We start from the raw sequence: 23,063 nt of genomic DNA, 5'->3' as shown, positions 1-23,063 counted from the left end.
ATATCTCCATTTGCATTGAACTTTCAGCTTTGTAACTTTGCAGATATTGTTTATGCTCAAACAGCAACATTACACACTAACTAACATTAAAAAAGTGAAATCGCAATCAACCACCCCTTTAATGTTATGGCCGATATTAAAAATCAATATTCTTTCTATTTCGGCTTGCTCCCTTTCTTGTCAGGGGTCATTATAAATCAATACCATTTTATCTAAACCAGCTGTTTTAGTCAGAATTTTGAATTTAGGCATCACAACAATATAACGTACAGTGTGAAAATGAATGTTCATTTTGAGATTTGCTAAAGATTCATATTTAATTAACTTTAAAGTGAGAATTAGATCACCGAAATGGTCATTTCATTGTAAAAATAGGGGAAATTAACACAAAATATCCAGTATATTGATGAATAATTGTGAATCAAAAACTCAAATATTGGCTAATAACCAATATGGTACAAATATATTGTGTATCTCTAGTCCAAATACTTAGGGTAATAAGAAGCCAAGTAGATTATAAATAAACAAGGCATAAGGGGATGATGAAAAAATGAGAGAGAGGGGGTGAGACATCAAAAGATAGAGAAAGTGAGAGAGAGGGCAGGCCTGCGAAACTGAGGCACACAATCAGGCTTTGTCTCATTAGCATAGAGGGACAAACACATTCCCAGGCTCTGAATCCTAGTAAACCAAAAGATTTCCCTCTGTTTCTCTTTCTCTCTGTTTCTCTCTCCCTCTCTCTTTGACAAGAGCTGCTGTCCCTCAGCAGACTTACATAATCCGACTGGCACATGGAGACTGGGAATGATGGGCACATGAGGCCAGAGACAGGGCTGAGAACCCCAGGAACGTGGAATGTGGGAGATATATGACTTTCTGTTGTGACAAGTAATGTAAGCTGTGCTTCCTTTAACTACCCGGAAGGCAACACTTGGTCATGTTTTCATGAAAACAGGACAAGCAACCTGACAGATGTAAATGATTGTCATGTAGGTTGGAGCTTATTGATAGACAGATAGAGACGAGATGAACTGACCGAAGCAATGGAGGCAGCGGAGGATGAGTTCATCCAGGCTGGCAGAGCGAAAAGAAGAGTGAGCCGGAGGACTTTGAAGAGCCCGGCTGATCTCCTGAGGACTGGGGCATGTCATCCTCCTCTGCACTGGTCTTCTGCACTTTATCACACACCCTCCCTCCTGACGAGACTTCCTGCTGTTGAAGAGTGAAGACACATGAAAAAAATGCAGTTTCGTGGCTTGATGCTAATGAAATACTCAACCCAGTCCCAACAAAGTACAGGTGGATTCAAACAACCATCATGTGATCAACAGTACAACTGGGACATGGATGCAAGCATTTATTCAAACTGGCTCTCGTAAACAAACAAACAAACAAAACAAAGAATTCATAGCAACAGACAGTTTGCGTAGTTTTAGCCACTCATCAGACCACAGACGTTTCGCAGTAACTGCTTATCTTTACCAGGCTAAACAGCATTTTGATCATTTTTTTTTTTTAAATTTAATATTATGAAATATTTTGTTGATGTTGAAGACATCATCTTTGGTTCTTAAAGTGACAGTTCGCCAAAAAATAGCATTCTGTCCTCATTTACTCACCGTAAAGTTGTCACAAATTTGTACGAGTTTCCTATTTCTGTTGAACACCAAAGAAGATATTTTGAATAATGTGGGTAACCGAATAGTTGCTGGTAGCCAATTACTTCCAATGTATTTTTTTCCATACTAAGGAAGTCAATGGCTACCGTCATCTGTTTGGTTGCACATATTCTTTAAAGTACGTAACAGAAGAAAGAAACTTTATTTGGTGAACTATCCCTTTATTGTTAGACTGAAAACCACAGCAGTGATGGTAGGGCTTTGATCTTGGTTGTGTGTCATAGGTTATACGTAAAGCGCATGGATGCAAGCATTTATTCAAACTGGCTCTCGCAAACAAACAAACAAACAAAACAAAGAATTCATAGCAACAGACAGTTTGCGTAGTTTTAGCCACTCATCAGACCACAGACGTTTCGCAGTAACTGCTTATCTTTACCAGGCTAAACAGCATTTTGATCTTTTTTTTTTAAATATTTAATATTATGAAATGTTTTGTTGATGTTGAAGACATCATCTTTGGTTCTTAAAGTGACAGTTCGCCAAAAAATAGCATTCTGTCCTCATTTACTCACCGTAAAGTTGTCACAAATTTGTACGAGTTTCCTATTTCTGTTGAACACCAAAGAAGATATTTTGAATAATGTGGGTAACCGAATAGTTGCTGGTAGCCAATTACTTCCAATGTATTTTTTTCCATACTAAGGAAGTCAATGGCTACCGTCATCTGTTTGGTTGCACATATTCTTTAAAGTACGTAACAGAAGAAAGAAACTTTATTTGGTGAACTATCCCTTTATTGTTAGACTGAAAACCACAGCAGTGATGGTAGGGCTTTGATCTTGGTTGTGTGTCATAGGTTATACGTAAAGCTGATGAGATCTGGTCATGAGAAATGTGCTACATGTTCTGTTTGGCTAAAAACCTACCCCCAAGTATTACCACATGCAACTAGAGATATTACCACCTAACCTAGTCTGTTTATGCGAATGTTCAGTTACTTTTTTCACAGATCTGACATAAGGATTCACATGGCATAAAAATGGCCATAGTCTAATACTGTAGGAGAGAGATGAGTCATTTAAGAGCAAGAATATCATAGAAACTTAATGAGGCATGGGCCCTTTTGACATGGGCGAATAAGCAAACATCTAGCAACCACTTAGAAACACTGTAGCCATCAAGAACCATTGAGAACTCCTTACCAACCATTTTGAATTGCCCTAGCAACAAGCTAAAACATCCCAACACCTTAGTAAACTGCCAAACACACCAGTGACTACTTAGATATGCCCTAGTAACCACACAGAATGGTTTAGCAACCTGCTTGAAATGCCCTAGGAACCACACAAAACACATTTGCAACCACTTAGAAAAGCCCTACTACCAACCATCCAGAACACCTTAGGAACCAATTATAAACACCCGGCCTATAGCAATCAGCCAGAACACCCTAGCAACTGCTTAGAAACACCTTAGTTGTTGTTAGATTGGTCTGACAGTTTACAAGGGTGATTTTAAGTGGTCGCTAAAGTGTTCTGGGTGGTTATTAGGGTGTTTCTAAGCGGTTACTAATGTGTTCCGTAATATGCTCTTAGAAACACCCTAGTAAACTGCCATAACACCCCAAAACTACTTAAAAATGCTGTAGCAATGACCCAGAAGACCTTAGCAACCATCCAGAAATGCCCTATCAACCACACACTTTAGCAACTATTTATGAACCCCCTTGTAGCCACTTAAAATCATTCTAATAAACTACCAGAACACTCCAGCAACTGCTTAGAAACACCTTAGCAACCACTTAAAATTGCCCTAGCAACCTGCCAGAACACTCTAGCAATGACGCTGTGCTAAAGCCCCCTCAGAAGTCATTAGTGACGGAATAGCAAAACCCAACGTAACAGCTTTACTGTGAGTTTCACACAAGCATGCACCACTCTTTGTACAATATAAAAATCTAGTGGCCTAAATTGTTCAGATTGAAATCTGCCGGTACATTTACTTCAGAGATTAAATGAAATATCACTCAGATCTGCTCTAACATCCTTTTTTACATGCCCTAAAGCCTTTGACATTATGCCTGAGAGCGATGGGTTCCCCTTGAAGTCTGCAGGACAGCACATGCCTGTGTACATACTGTATGTGACTGTTCGCACCCTGCAAGCCCTATCGGTAGATCAAGTATGTTGATGTTTATATGTAAGGTCGCGTGTTGATATCTGCCACCCTTTACAGTAGGTGTCACTATTCAGGCTGTCAATGTCACAGGAAGAGAGACAGTTAGAAAGTGTAGATAAGCATCTCTGTCTCACTGCTTTGCTCTCTCTTTTGTCAGCCACACAAAGAGAACAACAACATTGTACTTCAGGGTTACAGTCTATAAAACTCACAGCTGCTGCGTAATTTAGTAGTATGAAGCATAATCTCACATTTAAAGGTGTGTTTTTCTGAGTTGGACGTTGAATTGAGTCTTTGACAGCATCAGCAAGAATCATTGTGGTCTGTGACGGCAGTGAGACGAACAGGAAGCTGGCCATGACTGCAGAGAAGTAGCGATGAGTTCTTAGAATGTCCAAACCCCTCCCAACCGCTTCTCTCTCCCTTCCTCCTGCATCAGTGTCCAGTTCAGCACACTCGTTTTCAATTCTCTCTGCGCACAGACACACTGACGTTTACCTTCTCACCTCATTAAGCAAACCAAGTCTAACCACTAAGATCAGGGCCACACACTCCGTCCAAGAGCATAAACACTTCAGTTGAAGTTTGTAGACCATGGAAGACATTTTTACACGACCTTCCAATTTATACTTTCATAAAATACACCTCATATTTCCTTCTCTTCTGTTCATTCTATTTCTGACCGTCTGAATATTAGACATGACTTCAATATGCAAATTCCCCATCGTATTTTCACCTCTCTCTCTCGCTCGCTTATTTGCATCAACCTGCTCTACAGCTGATGACAATACACAATACACACTCTGCAGCCCTCTCACGCCTGAGAAATGCACACATGCACATGGATACAGACTCACACATACAGTAAACAAATTAGGGAAAATGCACTAGGTTAATGTAAATTAATTTGTAAATAAGTCTATGCAAATTTATATGCAGCATAGAATCAGCTAGGTGATTTCGATATTTGGGTCACGATACAATAATGATAATATAAAGATATTGAGATTCTGTATGTTTATTGTAGAACGCTGAGAAGTGAAGTAAAAAAACTAAACTTGTTTCTCTGACCTGTTTTAAAAATGTGATTTTCTTTTTCTTAATTTGAATTTGTGGTTTAAATTTCACAGTTATGACTTTATGTCTTTTATTTTGACTTGAATATAAGATACGATTGGCTGGAATACAAGATTTTTGCCCAGATTTTTGCCCTGGATATACATTATGGACAAGTCGATGATAGTTGCCGAAAAACAGAGCTAGACTGCAGATTTGAGTTGACAGCTTTCATAGAAAATCTAGTAGTGTATGATGGGCACAGACTCTGAATTTTTAGCTTCAGACTATGATTCCATGCGGTCGGAGGATATTAAACATGTTTGATATATTTCAAGCCTAATTTAGAAAACATGTTTTCATTTGTCACGTCTCTCCTAGCAACAAGGCACGTGTTTCTGTGTGAGTGTACCATTTAAGTATATGATGTACAGTTTTTCCTTTGTAACAATTTACAGTCAACAAGTGTGTGATGCCTAATATTTTTAAAGGGGTCATATGATGCGATTTCAATTTTTCCTTTCTCTTTGGAGTGTTACAAGCTCTTGGTGCATAAAGAAGATCTGTAAAGTTGCAAAGACTAAAGTCTCAAATCCAAAGAGATATTCTTGATAAAAGTAGTCAACAATGCCTACCTAAAACGGCTCGTTCTAACACGCCCCCCACATGTCTACGTCACTATGTGGGAAGTTTTGCATAACGCTGCCCAAATGTTCACGCAAAGAAAGAAGGAGTAACTTTTATTCTCGCTGAAGTATTGTTGCCGCCGCCATGTCGTGAAGGCGCTGTGTGATTCGTTGTGAAAGCGAAACTACTTTGTTTGGCCTTCCAAAAGAGGACGATATCTGCTTCGTCATGCCTGGAGCTGATCCGTGCTGGTCGCTGAGGAAATACAACAACTTGACGCTGTGGATCGCCTTTCACCGCGGACGAAGCGGATTCCAGCCCGGGGTCATCACATGTGGTTGCCGCAAGCCCTCCGGACGCTCCTTCGTCGAATCCGCCGGCCGCGCCGTTCTCAAGCCCGCTGCCTCTGCACACTCCGTCCGTTCCTCACTCTAGCCCCCGGCCTCTGCTCACGCTAGGCCGCCGCCGCCGCGGCGCGGTGCAACGCAACGTGTAAAAAGACAGTATAAGTCATTATAATCCATAATTATGTCCCCACTGGATGCAACGAATGCCTCGTTTATAATGGGTTTTCATGTTTTTGAATCATCGCTCCGGCCTGACAGGGCATCATCACAATATGGTAAGGGGCATAACATTTCCGTCACATGCTTGAGGTATTCGGCCAATCATAACGCACTGGATAGCTGGCCAATCACAGCACACCTTGCTTTTCAGACCGATGAGCTTTGTAAAAATCGACGCGTTTCAGAAAGGCGGGGCATAGAGGAGAAACAATACTGTACAATATGTGGAAAATGATGTGTTTTTTAACCTTAAACCGCATAAACACATTTCATTACACCAAATACACAAAATAATGTTCTTTTTAGCAACATCATATGACCCCTTTAAATCTGTTCAGAAGTCTTGAAGTCATTTAATGTATTCCAGCATTTAATATTGTCTTTTTAATTTTTACGTTGAAGGTGCGTTCATTAAATATTTTGTGGGCAAAAAAGGTCCATTGTTAATAGCGTAGTGATTGAGCTCTTCTCACACAGAAGTCACTTTCAAACCAAGCAGCTTTCTATTTGGTCAGCATGGCGAACTTGCATGACCAACTTGAACATGTGCGAAATCTGCATGGGAAACTTTTTCGCCCTCACACAAAACTCCAAAAAGTGCTGATAGTTATTAAAATTACTGGATTTTGCCCAAGTAAATTTCACAGAGCAAATGTGAACACACCTAAAACCAGAAACAGGCTTCTGTAGTTTGGATTTTGATCGAAAATAAATAATTAAACATCTGTTGATCTAATGCTACTGTATATATAACCTACACACAGTCTTGCTTCTTTTTACAACAAATATTCATGTGAAAAGTGCTAAAATATTAAATATATCAGCCCTTATAGAACTAGTGTGCTGTTTTTAGCACTGTGAACTTCGTTTGGAGCAAGATTTTTCTCAACAGCAGTGTGGTTTGTTTGTATTCGCACATGACACCCTGGCATTCAGTATCATAATCCAATGAAACATTTGCAATCATACAGCGTATGAGTGTTTCGGCCATGCATAGCACCTACTCGCTCACTTTCTCTTCCTCTCCTCCTGCACCCTTTGCTCTATTCATGTCATTCAGAAAACAACTTCTCCTTTCTCTTTGGAAACCCCCCCAACACCCCCCTCCCCCTTCCCTGCCACAGTAGCCAGTGTTTTACTCCCAGTTCCTGGCTACATCTCCAGCTCCATTACCCTACCCCCAACCCTCTCCCTCCTGCCTCCTGCTTTCTCCTCATCTCCCTCTTTTTCTTTTTTCTCTCTGTGCTCACAAACAAACACACACACACACACACACACACACACACACAGTAAGGGAACATGCAAATTCCTCCCTTTCTCTCGTTAATTGATTAATTGATGCCAGAGCCCTTTGAAGGCCTTGTTTGTCGCCCACCATCTCTCTATCTCTCCCTCCATGAGTCTATCCGCAACCTTCTCCATCTCTGCTTCATGTACTTCTAGATGTCAGACATGACAAAAAATTTTTATATTTGACAAATACTACTATTTATATATAAGAATTTTAAATGATTCTAAATTCATTTGTTTTAAACTGTACAATATAACATCAATCTTGTATATAGCACAACATATACATATACTATATATATATATATATGTGGCTGTTCAGTCACGGCTGTCAAAACTTAAAACCTGAAAACCAGCTGCTGTGGCTCAGAGCTCTCTCTCTCTCTCTCTCTCTCTCTCTCTCTCTCTCTCTCTCTTTCACTCACTCACTCTCACACACCCCCTCTTTTCTTTCTCTCTGAATATTACCAGAGAACGTGAACCACAGGGCACAGAGTTAACCAAAACAATCAATAAAAGATCCCCTATTCAATGATAGTGCATTAAAAAGGAGAAAAGTAGAACCGAAGGCTCAAAAAGTTGTCACATTCTGCATAATCACAACAAACAACTAACTGAATTCAATACAAACAAGTCCCTATTTGAAATACAGGCACTGGCTCTGACAGATAGGGGAACTGTCATCTGTGTGCATGTGTAACAGAGGGAGGGGGGAAAAAGTGAGCGAGAGAGAAGAGAGGGAGGGATTGAGCTCTTTCGAAAGAGTGTAGGAGTAAGTAATACAAATTAAAAATCATTGGAAGGCTGATTAAATACTGACAGTGTCCAAATAGACATCAGAATGAGAAATCAGTCCCAAAAGACCAACGTTTGTTCTCATTAGCTTCCTACATGCGTGTTTTACAGCTTTGTTTTAGTCTGTACAGGTTCCTTGCCTTTAGGCTGCAGGTAAATGAGCGAGCCTTCGGGTGTGTTTTCCACAAATTTCCACCTACAGTGCACCCTAAGTAATAGCTGCGTGTCTGTACCTGCTGTATGTTCATTTGTTAGCTTTGAATCCATTTTTAATCATCTTCATCGCTTCTCTTTATCTCTTTAACAGTTAGGTAGTGTCTCCAGGGTTGAATCCCCACATGCAGCTGGAGCAGGACACTGAAAGGATGCCTTGTTGAGGATGGAAGAGAGGGGAGATGATAGGAAAGACTGCTGCATGTGTGTTCGTGCGTGTGTCTGCATGCAAACTCTGTGGGAACCTGTGCCCGTGTGTGTGTGTGTGTGTGTGTGTGTGTGTGTGTGTGAGTGAGTGTGTGTTTACACACAGAGGTGGGATTCTCATACAAGCCAGACGAGGGGGGCTTCTGTCAGTTGAAGGATGGGTGTGAATGAATCAACTGCCATCTTTCAGAATGACACCTAGAATATCAATTCTGTGAAATGTGGGCTGCCTGTTCTGTATTAAAGGAGACATATGTCTGGGTTGTTGCAGATGCTGTCGTGCTTTGTATGAAGACTGTTTTTGACTCTTTTTTTTCACCACAAATGAACTTGCAACAGGGCCCTTGCTCATCACTCCACCTTTGTTTACTTCCTCAAAATGGTTAAACTAGTCTAAAACGTTCCAATAGCAAGGAAGAACTTATTGTTCAGAGTTATTTCTGAGAGTGAATGGTGTTTTTGTCAGTAACAGCTGAAGCTAGACTTGTATTCTCCTGTACATATTTTTTTTCTTGCTCTTGACCATGTCTTCAGTAAGTTTCTTGATGCAAATTCTGCAATTGCGATTGCATAACTGAAGAAACCACATCGGCACCCATCATCTGCCTTCAGTTTTGGTACTAAGGTAATAATAGAAAATAAACTGAATTGTCCCCTCAGTTTACTCAATTACTTAAACTAGAAACTGGTTCTATCAAGCCTAGACAGGCTGTTAATTGCTTCATCTGTTAGGTTAGTCAGAGCACAAAATTAGCTAATATTTCCCATATGGTAACCACCAAAATACCATTGTTACCATGGCTATTGCTATAGCAAAAAACTGTTGTAACTTATCAAACATCAAATATTAATATAATTTATTCGCTGTTTTAAAGAACTCTCAGATTATTTGTATTAATTTATATCCCATTTTAAATATAATACATAATACTATATTGTGTATTATATTTAATATGGGATATAAATAAACTGTTGTTTTGATATTTTTTTTAAAATTAATTTAGAGCAGAACTGTTCAAGTGATGAGGGAAAATAGCTACAAGGTGAAATGGTGAAACACTTAAAATAAATGGCGACTTTTATATATATATATATATATATACATGAAACTCTAGATGGCGCAGGCTGATTTAGCATTTAGCATTAAATGACTTGTAACAAGCTGATTGGTTCATGTTGCATACACAGCCAATGAGCTTGCTGCTTTACATTTAAATGGCTGGTTAGCATTCGCTTGAGCATTGCAGTGTGCTTTCAGAGTTCCTCTGAAACCCTCCACCTTCCCCAGCTCCACCTGTATAGATCTGCTACGGATTCTTTTATATGCTATTTGTGCAGCATTATGTCTTAAAGTGCCCCTATTACGCCTTTTCGAATATTACCTTTCATGCAGTGTGTCATGTAGCTGTATGTGAACATAAACTATTTGCAAAGTTGTGAAACCAACAGTGCACGATAAATAAAGTTATTGTCTATCAAAAAAAAAGAGTCGGCTCGCAATCTCCTAAACAAGTCATCAGGAATTCGAATCTTATTCTGTTACGGCTGTACGTCATGAAGTAACACATTTGCATAATGTCCGCCTAAGTTCCAAATCAGGAACATCTTGCTATCACATCTTATAATTACGACAAACTTGTTAACACTTGACACTTACCACTGAGAAACGTCATGCTCCAGTCGTGCTTGCGAATCAGTCTCTTGTCGATCAGCCAGTTTAACCGTTTCATCATCAGACTCCGGCTCGAATTGGTAAGGAACAATCAATACCATATTTTAGTCTCAAGGGTTGTCATTCCGTCATGGCAATGGGCGTTTCGTTTCCGACACGGCTGTACGCGGTAGACCAATCACAAAGGACTGCGCCATCTGACCAATCACAGCAGTGAGGCTCACAGAAAGGAGGGGTTTAGAGAGACTGATTCTTCGAACTGCTTTGCAGGAGTCGTTTACGAATACTTTAGAAATTAGTTCAAATTAAATCTATTTTTTGAGAAAACTAAAGTGTTTTCTGACCTTGTATGATTGTAAACCTGTTTTAGGAGACTCCTAAAACAATATTAGCAACCTTAAAAATGGCATAATAGGGGCACTTTAAATACTTACAGCACCATATTGGCTAATGAATTGGCATTTGGCAATAGCAAGTTCCTGTACTTGCAGCAGCAACAGCAATCTACAAATACAGCAATAACCAACAGAAGCAGCAATTCAGCGGCAGCAGCATAGCAGATCTATTCCGCCAAGACCAAATACATTAACATTGTCATATACATTACATGCTAAAATCTCAAAAAAACAAACAAACAAACAAACAAACAAAACAACAACAACAACAACAAAAAAATATATACAAACAAACAGTGATTTTTCGTTAAGCTCGTTACCAACTGGAAATGGAGGACACTGGAATGGAAGTTTTGATAAACTAAATTTACACGACAGGGCTTGTTTTGAGACACTAAAGTATTTTTTTCATTGATATTTAATTTTTTTTTTTAATTGTACTGTCATTAGTATCTAATTATGGTTTTTTTTCTGTTGAAGTTGCAGAATATGAGTACCATCCGGCAGCGCTTTATTAAATGGTAATGTAGTGGTAGTGTATGGTAGTGTAAGCAGTTAGGCTAATTCATTATCATTAAAGAGTATTATGTTATTGTGCATTAGTGTCATTTACTATAGTAACCTAATACATTATCTCACATTTATATATAGTCTGTAGGCTACTGCAAATAATTCTTGCTTCAATTTGATTTCCGTAGTGAGTTTGTGAGATGCTACGCCTCCATCTAGCGGTCACTTCACATGACTACAGGACAGCACGCAGCAAACCTGAGCTAATGCACTCGGCTTACGTCCTGTCTGAGCATGCTCTCTGAAGTTCAGTCCTCGGCTGCCAAGGCCCCCAAAAATCCTCCAGCATCCTTGTTGCTCCATACTCAGATGTAGTTGCAGTTGGACTTAGGAGAGAGGTGGGACACGCTCAGAGATGACACTTGGATGGAGATTGTGGAGGTGAGGAGAGATGCCAGCTGTCATCTCTGTATGTGTTTTTGGTCTGTTTGAGAGAGTGTGTGTATGTGAGTGTGTGTGGTTGGGTGCCAAACAAACAAACAAACAAACAAACAAAACAACAACAACAACAACAAAAAAATATATACAAACAAACAGTGATTTTTCGTTAAGCTCGTTACCAACTGGAAATGGAGGACACTGGAATGGAAGTTTTGATAAACTAAATTTACACGACAGGGCTTGTTTTGAGACACTAAAGTAATTTTTTCATTGATATTTAATTTTTTTTTTAAATTGTACTGTCATTAGTATCTAATTATGTTTTTTTTTTCTGTTGAAGTTGCAGAATATGAGTACCATCCGGCAGCGCTTTATTAAATGGTAATGTAGTGGTAGTGTATGGTAGTGTAAGCAGTTAGGCTAATTCATTATCATTAAAGAGTATTATGTTATTGTGCATTAGTGTCATTTACTATAGTAACCTAATACATTATCTCAAATTTATATATAGTCTGTAGGCTACTGCAAATAATTCTTGCTTCAATTTGATTTCCGTAGTGAGTTTGTGAGATGCTACGCCTCCATCTAGCGGTCACTTCACACAGAAGCAGCGCTGAATCTTCTGTCACTCTCTCTCACTCCATTGTGAGAGCTACAGGACTCATGCTGTCCTCCAGCACACCCACACACACACACACACACTGAGACAGAGAGAGAGAAGACACTGAAACACACTGAAGAGAAAACAGAAGGATTTTCTGATTTCTCCTGAGGAGCTGCAAATAACCCTCGGAGAAGGATGGCAGAGGGAGAGGGGGGAGATGAAGAGATACAGTTCCTACGGACGGTAAGTAATGCCTTCTTGAACTATAATGTTTTTGTGGGGGGGACTCAAAGTTATTTCTGAACTAAAGAGTTTTCGCCTTTTTTGCCTGTGCATTATGGGTATTTTTACATATACAGCCCCAAACCACCATAGACATTGAGGAGGGCGCTCATGCCCTCCCTAACCCACCACCCCCAATATTTAGACTAGTGGTTAAGTAGTAAAATGCAAGGTTCTTAAACGTTTTCATCTGGTCCACCTCAATCTTGAACATTTGATTGCATCATTGCTGTTGTTAAAGTGTTTGAAATATCCCTGCATGTGATTGGAGATCTATTTGTTTGTTTTTAAATATGCACGCTCATTTATTAGTCAAATGCTTGACAGTGTGGTCACATGAGTGAAATTTCGCTGGCAAAAAAGATCCGTTGTCAATAGTGAAGTGATGTATGAACTTACTTTAAAACAAAGCAGTTTTCTGTTGGTCAGTGCTGAATCTTCTGTCACTCTCTCTCACTCCATTGTGAGAGCTACAGGACTCATGCTGTCCTCCAGCAAACCCACACACACACACACACACACACACACACTGAGACAGAGAGAGAGAAGACACTGAAACACACTGAAGAGAAAACAGAAGGATTTTCTGATTTCTCCTGAGGAGCTGCAAATAACCCTCGGAGAAGGATGGCAGAGGGAGAGGGGGGAGATGAAGAGATACAGTTCCTACGGACGGTAAGTAATGCCTTCTTGAACTATAATGTTTTTGTGGGGGGGACTCAAAGTTATTTCTGAACTAAAGAGTTTTCACCTTTTTTGCCTGTGCATTATGGGTATTTTTACATATACAGCCCCAAACCACCATAGACATTGAGGTTCAAAAGATCCGTTGTCAATAGTGAAGTGATGTATGAACTTACTTTAAAACAAAGCAGTTTTCTGTTGGTCAGTGTGGCAAATTTGTGTGAACAATTTGAACCCATTGCGAAATCTGCGCAGGGAAATCTTTCGCCTTCATACAAAAATTCCCAATCTCATAGATTCCTGTTGAAATGAATGGATTTCACCCGTGAAAATTCGCCAAACAATGGTAAATCGATAATCGCACTATAATAGATATTTTGTTAACCTCCCCATTCACACTCGTAGCCTCTTCAGGTGGGCTGGTTTGTTGAATAGTTACAATGGTTTTTTTGCACAATTTTTGATGGATGTTTTTGCAAGCCTGTTTCTCACCCTGTATTTAGTTGACTATTTTTATGGTGGCCCACATGTCTTTTGACCTGCTTATGGAGTTCATAGTCTGCTTTACAACTCAGTGAAGGACGACGACCCTAATCAGGGACATGTCCTGCTTTTATTATTGCTGACTGTGAACTCATATTGTAAGTGCTGCATATTTTCGCTTATTCTTCTAGAAGATTCTGTCATTCCGTGGATGTATGTGAGTGTGTGTGGATAGTCAGCGGCTGGTGCATCTGTTTGCATCGATAACTATTTTTACCTCAGGAAAGGAGAGACTTTCAGAACAGGAGTGGAAGATGCAACAAGCAGGCCAGCTCCTTGAGGGAGGACAGCTGGCCTCTGCCCCCTCATCTCTCAAACTGAAGTAGAGAGTAAGTGAGCGGCGAACCGCTTGGACGATCTATAGGGTCGGACATACAGACAAAACCAAAGGATTGAAAGATTGTGAAAAAGAAAGACCAAATGGAAGATTTGGAGCTGAGCTTGTCAAAGTTTTTAACCACTAAGTCAGTGGTTCTTGCCCAGGGGGCTGGGGCCCACTAGGGGGCCTCAGCAAATTTCCAAGTTGGCAGCAGGATAACTTAAAAGTAAATATTAATGAAATTAAATAAATAGAATTTATTTATAATTAAATAGAAAATTTTATATATAAAAAATCTAACTAAATTAAAATGCTTAAAAAACATGAACTATCAATAACTACATCAATAATTAAAATATGTAATGATTGTATGTATCAAAGAACCTACAGTTCTTAAAACTTCTAGAATCACAAACTGAATTGTGGTTAATTCATTTAATATTTAAAGCCATTGAGCCCTTTCTTTTATTAGAAAGTAAATGGGTCCCATTTTTGGCACTAATTCCAAAAAGCACAATATATAAGCAGGTTCAGAATGATAAATTATAGATTAAATAATAATTCTTATTTGATCTTATATATCCCCCCCCCCCCTTGACTGAAGTAAAATCACTGTACACACAGACCCATTTTAATTTATTGCTCTTAAAATGACAGCAACAGTATATAATGAAATATAATGAAAGTGAAAGGCACCAGTTCAATAAATAGAATAACTATTTATTAGTAGAATTATGATTTATTTTTCTTTTATAATAATATAATTCTATTGACAACAAGTGAAAATTAACTCTTTTTTTTTACATTTATTCAGTGGCCTAACTCAAGCAATGCAGCATCCAGTTAGAATTTAGAGTTGTAGCTATCAGCATAGATTTGTAGGTAGATGCCCTATTAGGGGCTGTTTCTATGGCAGATGATTTTCTAAACTAACACAATACAACAAGACGAAGCCATTAACTAACACAACATTCAAAAGGTAATATAGTTTAAAAACCTGTAATATTGAGTTAATACATATTAAAAATACAAACCAACCTGTGAAAGTTAACCGCATGCCCGCCAGCCGCTGGCCTTTCAGCGTTGCTGGACATGGCGCTGCCCCTGGAGTTCACTGCTCCTATCCTTACCCCAGAATTGGCTCTAGAAAGTTTTCCTTCGTCTTCTGAGTCTCCGTCATCTCCGCTGGTTCCGTCCAGCCCTCCATCGTCTATAGAGCGCCCCCCCAGTGCCAGCTCCAGTCCTAAAACTCACTCCAGTGCCAGCTCCTCAAAAGCGCTTTGCTGTGCCTGCTCCTCCAGAGCACTCTCCAGTGAGGGGGCCATATGCCTGCGGCCGTGGTGGACGAGCCGGCTAAGGCCACGGAGGATCCGCCATGGCCTCCCGAGGCCCCTGATCCGCCATGGCAACCCGAACTGCCTGCTCCGCCATAGTTCCCTGCTCCACCCTGGAGGCTCTCCTGGTCTCCGCCCGGTTCCAGTCCTGCACCAGCCTCCAGGGTGCCCGCCCCCCCTCCCCGATGATACTCTTACGGCGCGGGACGCACCTTCCGGGAGGGGGGGCGCCAGTTTGTCAGTTATTGTGAATGTTACCCCGAGTGTGTGTGTTTCTGCCTTGTTTTGTCTACATTAAAAGTCATTAGTGAAATCCTTGTCATCCTCGTCGTCCTGCCTGCCTCCACACCTCCGGACCGTGACAATCAGTTTTAGAAATGAATGCAGTTGATGTACTGGATGTTGAAGAGCATTCCGCTGTCTTTTTTTTGAGACGTCTGTCTGGAAGACTGTCAATCCATTTGTCCAGTGGGATCAGCTGATATCTATAATACACCCTCATGCCTCTTTTAGGAACGCTAATAAGGGTGTTATGTGGATGTGTAATCCATACAGTGACTCAGCATGTGTGGGTCAGTCAAGAACCAGCAGTTTTCTGAGGGCTCAACAGTATGTGTCCTTGGGGAAATCCTTTCAGGAAAGCCCATTGGCTTTCACCAACTGTTTCTGAGACTCTTCCTTTTTCCTTTTATCATGCCATGAACACTCTTTCATACTAAGAGTTGTGATATAAGAGTAGTGTGACACCCCTAGTGTTCTAAAAGAGGCATTACCCAATCAACAATGCCATGACGGCATTTTAATGCAGCTCCAGAATCACATGGCATTTACAACTCAGATGATTGACTCAAACAAGTGCCAAAGTTCAAAGATGACATATTTCAAAGGGGGTCCTGCACCAGCCAAGCAACTGCTGTTGAGATGAATAATGGTGAGCTTTCTCCAGACTGTACTGAGCTCCTTAAAGGTGCTGAAAATAAAGAGATGGAAAATAGAGAGAGAATAGCATCAGTGGCGTTGAAGTGCATTTGAGGGGGTTTCAGGCTATAACAGCAGTTTCCTTTTATAGTTTCACCACTATAAGCGGCTGACACTCTGGAGGGAGAGCAAGATATTCTGTGTCCTACTTCATCTTTGCTTGAATCCATAGGGAGGACAGCGAGTGTGTGTGTATGTGCTTTTTACATGTGTGTGTTGCACATGAAGCATAAAAGAAATTAATCACTTCTGTAATAAATTCTACACTCTTCAAAATGAAAGTGACATGACATGCCAAGTATGGTGTCCCATACTCGGAATTTGTGCTCTGCATTTAACCCATACAAGTACACATACACAGCAGTGAGTAGTGAACACACACACACCTTGTACACACATCAGGAGCAGTGGGCAGCCATTTTTGCTGTGGTGCCCGGCGAGCAGTTGGGGGTTCGTTGCCTTGCTCAAGGGTCTCACCTCAGTCGTGGTATTCAGGGTGGAAGAGAGCCGGTACCGAGACTCGAACCTGTGACCTTTGGGTTACAAGTCTGACTCTCTAACTATTAGGTTCTTTATTGGCACCTTTGGTTCCATGTAGAACCTTTAACAACCTTTCTATTGCATGAAACATTCTTTATAATGGAAAACAGTTATTTAGATCATTAAAATGTTCTTCACATTAAGAAAAAATGGTTTAGAGGCTGCTGTTATGTATTAACCATTGAAACATCTCACATTCTTAGTAGTAATATGTTATTTTGGGGTTTTATGCTATGTTACTCTTTAACATGTTGTAAGTTTTCTCCCTAAACACCAAATCTGTGATGACTGGCCTCAGAAATGAGGAGAGAAGGATTTAGAAGCACTAATTTTAGTGCTCAGTTATGCAGATAGGGCTCACAATAAGGGCCTGTCTGTCACAGTGGACTCTTCATGGGTGGAAAGAGAGGTGTGAGGTGTGTGTGTTTGATGGAGGATTGGACTATGAGCTCTTCAGAAGATTCCACAGGTCTTGAATGTGTAAAGCAGGAGTCTTCCTTAGGCTTATGTTTTGCTTAGCCCACAGATGATCAGATCTACACCTCAGCCCTAACAGACCATCTGTTCATTGACAGCCAGGGTTTATGTGTGCTGTCATGACCACATCTTACACAATAAACAGGTGTTCCTTCTGCTAGCACTCCAGTGCCTTTAAAGAGAAGAATCACTTACGTCAGCCACAAACTTTAACCGACCCCTGAGTCCACTACTGTACTGTAATGTGTGCAGGAAGATTACTCATGGCTCAAATTATAATGCAGATGTGCCAGCAGCCAGCTTCATACTGTATCTTTAATGTTCCTTATTTGTAAGTCCCTTTGGATAGAAGGGTCTTGCTAAATGCCTAAATGTAAATGTAGATCTTGGCATCAACATAAATATAGGACATTAAAAAGTTAAACCATATCATTGTAGAATATTTTATCTACTCGTTAATATTGATAATATCTAAATATGTTTTAGTCATCATTTCATTAAGTTTATGAAATTAGTGCCAAAAATAGGCTAATTTCTTTCATTATTATGCTATGTTCACTCTTAAAAATTACAAAAGGGGATTTTTGCACTGATGCCTTAGAACAACCAATTTGGGTTCTCCAAAGAACCTTCAGGAAACCAGGAAACAGTTCTTAAAATATTTTTTTAATGATCTAAAAAGAACAGCTGTAGAATACTGGACAATATTAAAGTAATAGTTCACTCAAAAATGAAAATCTGTCATCATTAATCATTCTCATGTCTTTCCAAACCTGCATGACTTTCTTTCTTCTTCGGAGCACAAGATATTTTGAAGACTTGGGAACCAAACCATTTAGAATTTTCATTTTTGGGTGAACTGTCTCTTTACTGTGGAAATGAAACTCTTGCTTGTTGGATAAACAAAGTTTCAAGATTAATTGGTAAATGTTAAGTTTATCTAAACTAGGGGTGCGCAAACTTGATCCTGGAGGGCCGGTGTCCTACAGAGTTTAGCTACAACTTGCCTCCACACACCTGCTGGGAAGTTTCTAGTATGCCTATAAGAGCTTGATTAGCTGGTTCAGGTGTGTTTAATTGGGGTTGGAGCTAAACTCTGCAGGACACTGGCCCTCCAGGACCGAGTTTGGGCACCCCTGATCTAAACAATGACCCATAAGCACACGTTAGAGCTTCTATGAGTCAAACGTTTTAAAATTCAGTTGGTTATTCAGTCATGGTTATGACTCATAAAACTGCAGATTTTTCATGTTTAAGAGCTCTAGATGTTTTCAATAGTTGATGAAACTGCCTCAGTGATGAGAACCTTTATGAGTGTAGACCCTCATGTAGACCCTTAGGACAGAGATGTAGTACTGTTATAGGCAGTGTTCGAACTATACCGTGGACTTTGGGGGGGGGGGGGGGGGGAGATTCGTGCGCTTGCGCGTGCCTCAAAAGAATGACATACAGAGCTACATAACAGCTACATGTGTATGCACTACTTGCTTTATGCAAGCACTATATAGGATAAATCACTATACAGGATTTACCCTATTATACTTTATCGACACGAATTGATAGGTGAAACAACAAACAGCCACCCACTAATATTCTATAAACAAAGCATCAGGCTGTCTTTGAGTTCACATGAACAACAGTTAAAGTTACTCATCGTCAGGCTACAGAAGAATACCATAATTCCTCCAATCCACTCTTCTGCCCTGAAAGAGCCTCTGAATTATCTGCCAGTCAGCCGTGGAGGGGAATGTTAGAATGACAGGTGAACTCCCCCAAAATAGCAATGTTGAGGAGTGGGGGAAGGCCCACAGCAGAGCGAGAGAGAGAGAGAGAGAGAGAGAGAGAGAGAGAGAAAAGCAGGAGCAGAAGTGTAAAGATGGATGAAATTGGAAGGAATCAGCAAAACATGGTTAGGGGACCAAAAGAACTGCAATAATGTTTCAAGCTGTGTTAATGGCAGAAAAGGGAAATTAAAGACTCGGGAGGTGCATTTGTAAGTGTAGGATGTATGTGAGTTTGGAAGAGACTCATAATTTTCCTGTCAGGTAGAGTTATAACTAGAGTGCATGGCCTCATAAAATATTTGGACACTAAAGTCATCTTTTAAAACGTTTAAATTCCATTGAATTAGATTAAATATCAAAACAACTGCAGTTTAAAAAAAAAGTAAGATAGGACAAGCCCAGTTTTTGAGCAAAGCATTTTACCAAAATGTCCTGTCTTCATGGTAAGTGATATCTCCTTCCTGGAGTGACTGCCTGCAGTAAGATCTGCTATCAAATACCAGTCAGCTGAGCTACACTGACAGTTATGAGTATGACATGCGCACACGTTCCACTGATGCTAGAAAATATATGCTACTTTTAAAAGATGTCGTATTTCTGGAGCTGTAGGAATGATACGGTTCTGCATGGAGCCACCAAATACATTTTTGTGGCTTTTCCACTTTTAGCTTTCATGATATCATTGGACATGCAAAACAAAAAAGGTAAATTGCAAAAAAATGATTTTAGCCAGGTTTCTCAAACAAACCAAAGTGGTCAAACTATAGCTGGTGCAGAGAAAGTATTTTAACATCCACAGTTCACCCAAAATGAAAACGCTGTCATGTACTCACTGTCAGTTGTATAAAAAGAGACATTATGCAAAATTTGATTATTTAATTAATTCAATTAAAATTCAAAAGATGTTTTTTAATAAAATATTTCCTTTTTGTCTTTTGCGGAATACATAAATATTTACAGTTTTTTTTTTATTATGATAATGATTGCATGTATACTGTGTAATTACTTATGCATTAAAATATTTACAGGTAATTATACACCTATTTTCACGCTAATTACATAATTAAACATAATTATTGGTAACATTTGATTGCAAAACAAATCAAAAAGATCTAAAGTGGCAGTATTTTTGATGAAACAATGAAAGTCAATGGGGTTCAATGTTGTTTGGTCCAACTTTCTTTAAATAACTGTTTTTTTCACAGGAAAATTTGGGGTTTTCTGGAAATTTTGGGGTCAACTGTCCCATGACTTAATGAAGAATGTTGTCAGGTGGGTTTATAGAGTGCTGCAGTGATGAAGTATTTTTTAAGAGACATTATGCAAAATTTGATTATTTAATTAATTCAATTAAAATTCAAAAGATGTTTTTTAATAAAATATTTCCTTTTTGTCTTTTGCGGAATACATAAATATTTACAGTTTTTTTTATTATGATAATGATTGCATGTATACTGTGTAATTACTTATGCATTAAAATATTTACAGGTAATTATACTCCTATTTTCACGCTAATTACATAATTAAACATAATTATTGGTAACATTTGATTGCAAAACAAATCAAAAAGATCTAAAGTGGCAGTATTTTTGATGAAACAATGAAAGTCAATGGGGTTCAATGTTGTTTGGTCCAACTTTCTTTAAATAACTGTTTTTTTCACAGGAAAATTTGGGGTTTTCTGGAAATTTTGGGGTCAACTGTCCCATGACTTAATGAAGAATGTTGTCAGGTGGGTTTATAGAGTGCTGCAGTGATGAAGTATTTTTGTAGGCCAATCTGGAACTTAGCATCACCTTGGTTCCCTCAATAAAAACCCACTAGGATTCTTCCATTGGCTTTTAGATTATTGCAGAAAATAAGCTCTGCGACCAACAAAAGTTGATCATTCTTAAATTTTTTTATTCATCGATAATCATGATAATAAATGAACACAACTTTTATACATTTTGAAGCCTACATACAGAAGCTAGAAGTAAACAGCTGAACATAGGCTATAAATGAACTACGCCATGGTCACATGACTTCAATGCCACCATCATTAAAGGTTTAGTTCACCCAAAAATTCTGTCATTAATTATAAGATCTTCGTTCATCTTCGGAACACAAATTAAGATATTTTTGATGAAATATGAGGGCTCTCTGACCCTCCCATAGACTGTAACTGTAAAGTTACGAAGCTTTCGTCTCTACTGCGTCACTTGTGGACACGCGTTCACAACAGTACCATGGCGCAAGCGTGTGGTGGAGCCGGCGCTGACCCAGATCTGGCATGATGATGTCATTACGCCGGATCTGGGTCAGCGCCGCCACACGCTCGCATCATGGTACTGTCGTGAACGCATGTCCACAAGTGACGCAGTAGAGACGAAAATGTGGAATAAAGTTGTTATATTTGTTTTCTTTGCGCAAAAAAGTATTCTCGTAGCTTCGTAACTTTACAGTTGAACCACTGATGTCACACGGACTACTTTGTCGATCATCTTGGTACTTTTCTGGACCTTGAACGTGGTAGTTACCTTGCTGTCTATGGGAGGGTCAGAGAGCCCTCAGATTTCATCAAAAATATCTTAAATTGTGTTCCGAAGATGAACGAAGGTCTTACAGGTTTGGAACAACACGAGGGTGAGTAATTAATGACAGAATTTTCATTTTTGGGTGAACTAACCCTTTAAGTTTCCAACAACTCTTTCAGTCTTTATTTAAAAAAAAAAAACATTTTTTCAAAATGTTTGTGTTAGAATACTTTGCAAGAGCATGATTATAAAAATACTAAAATACTGTGAAAGCAGGCTAATGACTAGAATCCATCTTGGGGGCAGTCGTGGCCTAATGGTTAGCGAGTCGGACCTTTAACCCAAAGGCTGCGGGTTGGAGTCTTGGTACAGGCAAGAATTGTAGGTGGAGGGAGTGAATGTATAGTGCTGTCTTCCACCTTCAATACCACGATTGAGGTGAGAACCTTGAGCAAGGCACAGACCTTATATAAGATGTTTAATAGAAAACCTTTTCAAAAAACCCATTGACACCAGAAACGGAAACTTGTTTTGGCCTGCAAAAATACATGAACCCTGTAGCACTCTACATGTAACAGGCAAATTTGGAATTCCGTTGTGCCAACAGGAAAACAATAACCGTCACCCTATAAATACCACAGTGGCTGTATGACTACAGGCAGCCCACCTAGAGAGGAAGTGAGATTTTGTATTGGGAAATAGTTGCAGGGGGTCCTGCGTGTAAAGAGTGATGTGCCTTTATGGCTCATGTTAGTCGGGGCTGACAAAAGCATTTTAAAAAGGGACAGTCTTTAATGCACCAGCCCCTCCTTCTCCTCCATGTCTACTCTTGTTAATCCACCCACACCGTCCCTCCATCTGTCAGTGTCAGCAGTCAGTGATGGCTGTAGTCAAAACGAAGGGATTTGGCTTGAGGAGGTCTTTGTCAGCACACTGGAGGAGAAGGGAATCCCCACACTGATTCTAATTATAAACGCTGTTGTGTGTTTTGATGATGCACATTGCATTTCCTCTTTCCCTCCTAAATTTGTTTGTGTAGCAGCTTGTTAATACTGTATGTTTATACAATCTTGTCAATGAGGTTGAGGTAGTTTTTAGGTTTGTTACAGTATTTTGGTTTCTTAAATGACTAAATTAAATAGAAATACAGTTAGTTCTGTCATTGTGTGAATCCAAATGTCTTGCAGACTGCTAACTAAATGAATGTAAGTTTTTTTTTTAATAAACAGATTCTAGACCTGGATGCTGATTAGTTAATTCAGCGTTCCAGTCGTGTTTGTGATAGTGAAATGGCCCAGTACTGATATTAAATATTGTTCAACCAATCAATTTAGAGGACTGGAACTAACTGTGGAACAGTGTATATATTATAACTGGGTGAAGAGTCACACAACAAGAAATCTCAATCAATACCCCGGAGGGTGGATTTA

At 39.5% G+C, this 23,063-nt stretch overlaps 1 protein-coding gene across 1 annotated transcript in view; it reads right to left on the bottom strand.

The window, feature by feature from the left end:
- The window catches only part of LOC107560135 (RAS guanyl-releasing protein 1), a 28,929-nt gene extending 14,935 nt beyond the window's left edge, over positions 1 to 13,994 (bottom strand). Inside the window, exons 1-2 of the mRNA XM_016244219.1 lie at positions 13,903 to 13,994; positions 1,037 to 1,212 (exon numbers count right to left, since the gene is read on the bottom strand). Coding sequence (XP_016099705.1) covers positions 1,037 to 1,212; positions 13,903 to 13,994 — 268 coding nt within the window. The remainder of the gene's footprint in view (positions 1 to 1,036; positions 1,213 to 13,902) is intronic.
- Positions 13,995 to 23,063: the final 9,069 nt, after the last annotated feature.

This window comes from Sinocyclocheilus grahami, unplaced genomic scaffold (assembly GCF_001515645.1).
Source record: "Sinocyclocheilus grahami isolate Dianchi unplaced genomic scaffold, SAMN03320097.WGS_v1.1 scaffold712.1, whole genome shotgun sequence".
NCBI lineage: Eukaryota > Metazoa > Chordata > Actinopteri > Cypriniformes > Cyprinidae > Sinocyclocheilus > Sinocyclocheilus grahami.
Note: the sequence above shows the minus strand (reverse complement) of the source record. Positions and strands in the feature narration are given on the sequence as shown.